The sequence below is a fragment of the Cibotium barometz genome, chromosome 26 (genome assembly GCF_041138505.1).
Source record: "Cibotium barometz isolate CiBa-2024 chromosome 26, ASM4113850v1, whole genome shotgun sequence".
Classification (NCBI taxonomy): Eukaryota; Viridiplantae; Streptophyta; class Polypodiopsida; order Cyatheales; family Cibotiaceae; genus Cibotium; species Cibotium barometz.
In genome coordinates this window covers 6,956,276-6,966,211 of record NC_141071.1, presented here as the reverse complement: position 1 = coordinate 6,966,211, position 9,936 = coordinate 6,956,276, and the positions used below count along the sequence as shown (strand labels likewise).

The following is a 9,936-nucleotide window of genomic DNA, read 5'->3' as shown; positions in this document are numbered from 1 at the left end:
CTCAGTACGATGGCTTTCAAGAGGGCAAGTGATGGAAAGGCTTGTTAACATACTGCCTGCTGTTCTTGAGCAGTGGCAACGCCATGACAAAAAGTGGTATGGATATGCCACTATGTATGTGTGGTGCAGTTCATGATACACCTTTTTGCCGATGTACTCATAGAGTTGAATAAGTTGAATGTAGAATTCCAAAGGCAGGAAATGGATGTCACCACAATTGGTGCGATGATTGATTTGACATTTGAGAAGCTCACAAGAAGGTATCTTAGTAGCGATATCCGTAATTTTGGTATTGGATCAAAGCATTTTGACTACTTTCTTGGGGATGGCAAAAGAGGGCACATTAGTGTATTCAAATGCAAGTGGAAAGACTTATACGCATGCTTTGAAATTCAAGCCTATTCCTAATGACAAAAAGAAGAAAAATGCTAAAGAAATTAGTGAGTCTGCAGGAGAAGATGAGGAATTGGACTTAAACATGTTACTTGAGGATAGCGCAAAAGAGACCGGATCTCGTGAAGAATGCATATCTATGGCACAAGCATATGTACAGAACATTTTGGATGCACTTACTTGTCGTTTTGAGGATCTCTCAGTGTACAATGCTTTCAAAATATTTAGTCCCTCATCATATCCATTGGATGCAATTGATCAAGAGAAAAGAACGCAAGAATGGTTGGAAAGATTAATAAATCGGCTTAATGTGGACAGTCATACTATTGACATACGAAAATGTATGAGTGAAAGAGAAGATTTTGTTGGCATGTTATATAGGGTTGCACAAAATAAGAGTATACATGATGCATGGGAAGTGTGCAGCGCAACCAAGACTTGGTGGGATTTATATCCCGAAATGATGCATTTATGGCAATTAAGTTTGGTTGTTCTAGCAAGTACTGCTGCATGTGAGAGTGATTTTTCTTGCCAAAATTTCATCAAAAGTACCTCAAGATCTGGCTTACGACTAGACACTTTGGATGCTTTGATGTTTCTATCTATTGATGCACGTGGGAGTTCTTTGATTGACTGGGACGATGTGTTTGATATTTGGGGTAAAGCAAAAAAGAGCTATGCCATTAGAGTGATTTTTGGATTGCACAACTTTGATGATTGTTCACATTTTCAGTCTTTTGTTCGAGGTTTATTGTGATCTAGTGGTCTTTTTGATATCTTTTGATGATTAGGGATTTTGCACTGGCAAGATATGCATGAATGTGATTTTAAAGAGAGTCGATCCGTAGGTTATTCTCTATTTTATGTGTCTTCTTTTTATGGTATCTGTGTTGATATAAATTTACCTGTCATTTGACAAGAACTTTTTTGTTGAAACCTGTCAAGCGAAAGGCGAAAAAAAATTACCCGTCAAATTTAGGCCTTGAAATTTACATTAGCCTCACACAGACGCAGACACACACATACATGCACACAGACACATACACATACACATACATAGAACACATTTTTGCTACTTTATATGATGTAATATGACAAATAAAATTATATAGTTGTTAATTAAAAGTGCTAAATTTTATAATATAGTTTTGTGTGGGGCCGCAAGTAGGAACGTCCACGTTGTGAGATATAAAATACGTGGATCAATGAAGAGTTTGCATATCGAAAGTGCACCTCCATTGGTTTATCCGACGGCGCAAGGACCGTCCACGTGGCCTGCATCCTCCTCGGCTGACTTGTCAGCATTTTTCCACGTAAGCAGGCGCCCTTGTATGGTCCTGCAGACGACGGCTCCTCCAAAGGCATGTGGACGTTTTTTCCGTGCTTTTGTCTCTGCTTTTTTTATGTGCTTTTCTGTGTGCTTGTTCAGCATTTCGCCATGGCTTCCATCACCATGCCAGGAGCCCTTTCCACCCCCCCTTCTTCTTCATCGCTTTCCTCTACTTTTCTAGAGAATAATCTTCCCCATCGCCATGTCGCCTTCTCGCCTGCTGCAACAAAGCCCTTCGACATCTCCCTCACAGTCACAGCAACAGCTGTGGCCTCCCCTTCCAATGTCTCTGTGGATCGGGCAGCCAAGATCAAGTCCATAAAAGCACGGCAGATCATTGACAGCAGGGGAAACCCTACTGTGGAGGTGGACCTCGAGACCGATCAAATCTACAGATCGGCTGTGCCCAGCGGGGCTTCTACTGGAATCTATGAAGCTCTGGAGCTCAGAGATGGCGATAAAGCTGTCTATGGCGGAAAAGGAGTCCTGCTGGCGGTGAAAAACATCAATGAAGTCATCGCACCCAAGCTTGTGGGCCTTGACCCCAGGTAAAACTCTTCCCCCCCACCCCCCACCCCCCCCCCCCCCCCCCCCCCCCCCCCCCCCCCCTCCTTAAGAAATGGACTCGTGCTTGTGTGTGTGTGTGTGTGTGTGTGTGTGAGTGTACATATGCACGTATGCATTTATGCATGCATGTATGTATGATATACATGTATGCATGGATGTGGTTGATGCATGTTTGCACGTATGTATGTGCTGATGCGTGGCAAGGCATGCTTAAATATAATCATTTTTTCCTCTTCTGAATTACTGCAGAGAGCAAAAGGATTTGGATCATCTCATGCTAGAATTAGACGGAACGCCCAACAAAGCCAAGCTCGGGGCCAATGCTATTCTAGGGGTTTCACTCAGCATATGCAGGGCAGGCGCTGGAGCTCAGGGAGTGCCCTTGTACAAGCACATCCAGCACATCGCAGGAACCAAGGAGCTTTGCATGCCTGTGCCAGCTTTCAATGTTATCAATGGTGGTAGTCATGCCGGCAATAAACTTGCCATGCAGGAGTTTATGATCCTGCCAATAGGGGCATCCTCATTTGCAGAAGCCATGCAAATGGGTAGTGAAGGTAAAATCTAAAATCATATGGGTTTTTGATTGCCTTATTTACTGATGTTTTTCTCAGAATTGATACATTATTTCATGCATTTGTCAGTCTACCAGGTGTTAAAAGGCATCATCAAGAAGAAGTATGGACAAGATGCTTGCAATGTGGGCGATGAGGGTGGATTTGCCCCCAACATTCAGGATAACAGAGAAGGCTTAGTCCTCCTTTTAGATGCCATTGAAAAGGCTGGCTACACTGGCAAGGTATAGCATCTGTTTTCCACCATGCCAAATGCAGTAATGCTATGGCAGAAGTGTGCATTTTACTCCAGAAGAATGAGGGAATTTCGGCTGGTATGACAGGTCAAGATTGGCATGGACGTTGCTGCATCAGAGTTTCTGACCAAGGATGGGAAATATGATCTTGATTTCAAAGAGCAGCCTAGTAGTGGGAGCAACATTCTAAGTGGGGAATCACTTGGAAACCTTTACAAGGAGTTTGTGAAGGATTTCCCCATCGTATCTATTGAAGATCCTTTTGACCAGGATGATTGGGAATCATGGGCTTGCTTGCAAGGGGCAGTGGACATCCAGCTTGTTGGAGATGACATTCTTGTCACTAACCCAAAGAAAATTGCTGAGGCCATAGAGAAGAAAGCCTGCAATGCTCTGCTTCTAAAGGTCAAATTCCAGTAATTTCTTGTGGTTTCCATTTTAGAATCCGGTATGTTAGAAAGTCCATTCCAAGCAATCAGTCTATGTCATGTGTGTTTTTTCTTGAACAGGTCAACCAGATTGGATCTGTTACAGAGTCGATCCAGGCAGCATTGGATTCCAAAGCTGCGGGTTGGGGAGTGATGGTCAGCCACAGAAGTGGGGAGACAGAAGATACATTCATTGCTGATCTTTCTGTTGGTTTGGCAAGTGGACAGGTATATGCTTTGCCATCAAGCCTTGAATGTTATAGTGTAAAGCTTTGTCCTCGTAACAAATACAAACTTTCTTGTTCAGATCAAAACGGGAGCTCCATGCCGAAGTGAGCGTCTGGCAAAGTACAATCAGGTAATGATGTGTTGTATTTTGTTGCTATTACTATGTTTTCATGCTTGATTCAGGCAAAGGCAAAAGTGCTCAGTTTTTGGTCTTTGTGTAGCTGCTGCGCATTGAGGAGGAGTTGGGGAGAGTTCGTTATGCTGGAGCAAACTTTCGGAAACCATAAACATAGTAGGGAACTAAGGGCCGTGCAGTTGTAGCTTGTAGCTGGATGTTCAGGTTGGTAAGAGGATGCATCAGTCCAGATCACCTCAAGCAATAAGATGCATGGAGCCCTGTTATTTTTGTAAGTCATTGAAATAACACCAAGGCTTGGAGTTGAATACACACAAACAACAAACAATTTTGTAGTAATGTTAGGGCTCAGAAGATGTCGTGTGACCCTCATTCAAATACTAGTGAATGGAAGTTGGACATGCTTTGTATCTCCAAGACTCCATGTCAGCAGCTTTGGTAGAGAAAGTATGTATGTTGAGGGGAGTCTCACCCTGAGGGTGGTGTACAACAGGCATTTTGAAATAATGGGGACTATTTAAGTATTTGTAAGGATGTTTGTGTGTTTGCTTGTCATAATATATATTCACTCATGCACATGGTGTGTTTTCCTTCGTTTGTGCTATGATATCATATGTAGGCATGCAATTTAATGCGAGTGATTTGACCTTTTTTTTTTCTCATATATACAAACAATAATTCTTTTTTACAGACCTTAGGGTAATTACATTATGTTAATCTACAGTACCATATATCAAACAAGTGTGTACTTTTGTATGCCAAAGAGTTAAATTTTCCATCTGTATCGAATACGAAAATCGATGATTTTATATTAGGTACTGAGTACAAAAGCTTCTCCAAAATACATTTAGAAACAGTTGTTTTGTTAGAGACTCAAGCAAGGGCTCTAAGGGAGCCCTTTTAAGGAACCCACAAATGGATGTGTTTTAGTTGGTTTTAGGAGTGACCTGCTCATCAACCTTGCTAGTAGATATCAAATTGCTGATAGTGTTTTTTGTTTGTAGATTGGAATGAGACGATTCTTCCAGTTCTAACTTTGAGTTGGATAAAATCAGGTCTTATTTGAATGCCCAACATTACTAATAGCCACATTTGTACTTTAGTCACTTTTTAGTATATGGCATGAACAAGTCACAATAATTTGCCTTGCATTGATGGTGAGATTGATGTTATTATTGACCAAGTTGGAGATGGGTTACCAGTGAAAAAAAAGGGATTCAACATGCCCAGACATCGAAGGGAGGAAAGGAGCATCTCCATAGATCTAATCTAAGGAACAAGCACCTTTCTAACGGAGGCATCTCTCAAAGCTACCTGCACACCTCCCAGGACCCTATGGTAGACCACCACCCTATCAACGACTCTCAGCTGTATCCATGGCAAGACGGTGGTAGCAATGACTCTCGGTTGCATCCAGAGCAAAACAGTGGTAGCAGTAGTGTCATCAAGCAACAACTTGTGTACACATTTAGTATGGTCATATGCAGTAGATAAAACACATTCATTATGGCCATAAGCATGGTATATTCAGTAAGGTCGTATGGGCATGGGCATTTCAGGGTAGTCATGTGGGCATCCTGCATTTCAGTAGGGCCACAGGCATGAGGCATAATGCACTACATACAACCACCAGCACAACGCAACCCATGATCACAGCAATAGCATTTGAAAAACATATCGAAAGAGGGGGAGGAGGGGAAGAAACCCTTTACCTACTGCGAAAGAAAGTCTCAGAGGATGCCATTGACTAAAGGGGGATCATCGGTGTAAATCGCAAGAGGTGGAGACCAAGAGGAGGAGCTCTTTGGCCTCTCACCGTTGAGCCTGTTGAGAGGCTACCTCTCAAGGATGCCAGACACCTCCTTGGCATAGGAGCACATGGAGCGCTTGACAACACTGTGCCATAAAAACATTCTCTATGCTCTCAAACACCGAGAGTGATTTTCTAAATGGGGGAACGGTACCCTATGTTTATAAATTCAAAGGAAGAAATGTGCCAATTCTCTGCCATACTTGTATATGGTCCATTCATCATACATACATTGAAGAAACATTGCTTTTGTTGGGTACTCAATAAGAGAGTTAGGTGCTAGGCTTTGAGATAGGGGTTGTGGGGCCAAGAGTAGCATGAGATCAAGGTTCAAGAAAAGACGGGTTAACTTTATCTTGGAGTTTCTCTTTCTCTTGGAGTCTACTCAACTTTTGAAAAATCTATCTCATCTTGAGAAGAGAAGGAAAAATGCTGTCTCTATTTTTTTTAAAATACCAGTAATTAGATGAAATTATAAAGTTGATGCTTGTTCAAAATTGTCTTTTCCTCTTTACCCCATAGTTAGAAGAATTCATGCCAGGTTCACTAAAAAATGTTTCCCAAACATTGCATGGATGCAAGTGGCATGGACCTTACCACCATAGGCGAGTCAAGTATTCATAATTGTGTAGCTTTGTTTTGATTCAAAGAGTCTCTTATAGTATTCCTTAAAAGATTCGCTTTGTGGTCGGGTGGTAGAGTCTATACCCTTTGCTTTCTTAGCTGTATCTTACAAAATGCATTTTACTACCTTATTATCCAGATTATTGCGTTGTTTCTCAGACACAAGAGCATAAGCAAGACAACCAAAAACATGTAAATGAGCCACAGAGGGCTTCTTGCCAGGAAGCTTTATGAGGGGACCTTGGTGAGGTATCTATTTATCACATAAGTGGCACACATAATTGCCTCCAATCAAAAAACATGAGGTAGATCTTGGCCTTTAACCTTGCAACGTGCCATCTCCATGAGAGATATGTTCTTCCTCTCACCACACCATTTTACTGAGGTATATAAGGCACTATGCATTGATGTTTTATGCCTCTTTCAGCATATATGCATGAAACTCCTTTGATATATACTCCCTCTCTCGATCTGTAAAAAGGGTGCCAACTTTACATGCAGACACATTTTCAACCATAGAAACAAAGTGTCTAAAGCATGTAGAAACCTTTGACTTTGTCTTCAATGGATACACCTAGGTGTGCATTGAGTAGTCATCAATAATAGTCACAAAGTAGAGATATTGCTTGATCGATAGTGTCCTCATGGGACCATATACGTCACACTATGTACAAGCTATAATTTTTGGATAGCCCTAGTCCATTGTATCTTACCCAAAATGCACCCCTCACATACATATTTGACACCATCTCTTGCCTTTTAAGGTGCAACAAATTTCCAAAATTCAAGTGACCAAAGCGGGCATGCCATAGCTCTGTGTCACTCATAGCATGTGTGGTAATTGAACAAGCATTATGTGCCAATCTCTCATACCTATAAACCCCATGGCATAGGGTAGTAGATACAACAATGATGTCTCCATCACTTTAGACATGAGCTATACACTTGCCATTAACAAATTTGACCATTAGGCTTGCCCTAGCAATGACAAAGATTGACATCAAGTTCTTTTTAATACCTGGCACAAACATGACTTCTGAGCGCGTGATTGTCCCACCATTTGTAGCAGTGAGAAAACCCTTACTACCTCCTTTTATTGGATACGAGGAGTTGTTTGCACATGTGATTGTGCCTCCTTGAGGAGCAGACTTAGGTGAGAAATATAAATCACGTTTAGAAGTAATGTGCTTGCTAGCCCCACTATCAAAGTACTAGGTATCTTGATCAACCATTAACATGCATGCATCATGAACATAAGAATAATAACTGTAGTGTATAATGAAGGCTCAATCATCCCATGCATAGTTTACTGAGTCCTTCTTTTTAGCACTTGGTGCTGATGCATCAGCCATACCCCGTGTCTGACTCTTTCTTCTTCTCCTTCTTGTGTCTTTTTTTTATACATTTATTAATATAATGGCCTAGCTTCTAATAGTAGTTTCATTTGCCTTTTTTCTTAGGCTTATTACCTTCCCTTCTCGGCATTCTTTCTAGAGAAGTCTGGGCTGATTCTGCCTTTAGCTTATAGCTGCCTTGAGAAAAGACTTTGCTTTTATCTTTTTGATTGGCAACAAATGCCTAATTTCCCACATGTATACTAGTTTGGTTTTGTCGAGATTGCTTTTATTACAAGAGCACTGCAACCAACTCATCAAAAGTAAGGGCATTGGGGTTACCCTTTATCATGAGCCAAAGTGTTGATGCAAAACCTTGGTATGAAGCCGGTAGAGCTATGAGAACAGTAGATACGAAGTACATGCCAGCTCCTCCTAAGATCTTTAATCCTTGTGAGGAACTCATCCATTGAATCTCCCTCATTCATATGCTCTGACTCTAATTATAGGCCACTCGTGCCTTGTTACGTGTTTGGTAAAGTATAGCAAGAATATCCCAAGCATGCTTTGTAGTTTTACATAAGCGATATATGAGGAACAATGCTCATTTTCTCACTGAAAATGCCACTAATGCATGTCCTTGTGCATCACTGCCATCCCACCTGGCTTGTTCCACTGTGGAAGCTATGAAGGCGGATGTCACAATTACATCAAAACTTGTATCACCATTCAAAGTACCTGTTCTATACTATTATGCTGGTGAGACAAGGCATTAGGGAAAATTTGGACTCAAATTGGGCCCTTTAAGGATTTGCACACACTCTCTCTACAAAAAAGGACTCATGGTAATTTTTTTGCAAATCAACTCAGGAGGGAGCAGAGTTTGGACATTTGGAATCTACTCTTCGCCAATGATATATCGCATGACGAGCAATTTTGCATATTCAAGAAGTCCCCAAATTTAGTGATGATGTTACACATATTCAAGAAGTCCCCAAATTTAGTGATGAGCGGAGTTTGGACATTTGGAATCTACTCTTCGAGACCTTTCCAATGATATATCGCATGAGGGGCAATTTTGCATATTCAAGAAGTCCCCAAATTTAGTGATGATGTTACATATAATCTACTCTTCGAGACCTTTCCAATGATATATCGCATGACGGGCAGTTTTGCATATTCAAGAAGTCCCCAAATTTAGTGATGATGTTACATCTCGAAGAGTAGATTCCAAATGTCCAAACTCCGCTCACTTTTGAGTTGATTTACAAAAATTTCACCATGAGCCCATTTTTGTAGAGAGAGAATGTGTACAAATCCTTATAGGGCCCAATTTGAGTCTAAATTTTCCCTAATGCATGCCTTAATGCCAATATAACAACATTCTATAAGGTTTTGGCCACCGACACATGGTGCATCATATAGGACCGCAATGGGTACTTGGTCCCATCAAGCTTATCCTCAGAAACGAAAAGTATCCCAAATACATCATTGCCTGCTATTTTAACCTAGAAATAACTAATCTTTGACACATAATCTACTTGCAAGTAACTATCAATGCCTTGAATGCAATCAATATGGATGTGAGTAGATCACTGATGACAAAGGCAACCTACAAAGTGTATGAAAAATTGCATAGTGTAGAGTGGAAATGATACTTAGCAGAGGAACGAAAAAATTGATGATGTAATACTAATGATGCTGTTGAAGATGAGCTTAAACATATGATGTCGAAGATGAGGAAGGCCTTGTCTACACACCAAATGCTGCTGCTGCTACTCGGGATGTATGCGAAAACCTTATAGTACACAAATGAGCCCTGAAACATGTAAAAACATTGTTAATGACACACTATAGAGTATACCCTCGCCGCCCAAGAGCATAGCTCACTCAAAGACAATATAAAGAGAAACTCGAGTGTAAAATTCTTTAAAAAAAAATTTACATGGTTTTTAAACTTTTTTTATAAATAAAGGAGGTAGTGGCCAATGCCGACCACCCCCCTCCATTTCTCTTCGCGCTGCATTATACGGGCTCCCCACATCTGCATCTCCTCTCTCTCTGCCTCGTTGGATTCTTATTGTGGTGGGCCTTCGATATCTTTTATTCATTTTCTTTCCGTTGGCTGGATGAATTGCTACGTAGACCTGATTGGCGTCTTTCTCCATTGGCTCCTCACCGTCAACCAACTTTGCTGGCAGCATTATCATCCCTACCAAGTTGACATTTTCTCCTACGCGCTCATCCCTCATGCTCCTATAACGTCCCCCTCTCC

The 9,936-nt window shown here is 41.2% G+C and overlaps 1 protein-coding gene across 1 annotated transcript; it reads left to right on the top strand.

Annotated features, from left to right (window-relative positions):
* Nucleotides 1-1,757: 1,757 nt before the first annotated feature.
* LOC147623611 (enolase 1, chloroplastic-like) lies at nucleotides 1,758-4,485 on the top strand. Its single transcript, XM_086820182.1, has 7 exons — nucleotides 1,758-2,271; nucleotides 2,540-2,847; nucleotides 2,935-3,089; nucleotides 3,189-3,506; nucleotides 3,611-3,757; nucleotides 3,837-3,887; nucleotides 3,979-4,485. Exons 1-7 carry the CDS (start codon nucleotides 1,832-1,834, stop codon nucleotides 4,042-4,044), a joined length of 1,485 nt encoding a protein of 494 aa, XP_086676308.1. The 5' UTR covers nucleotides 1,758-1,831; the 3' UTR covers nucleotides 4,045-4,485.
* Nucleotides 4,486-9,936: the final 5,451 nt, after the last annotated feature.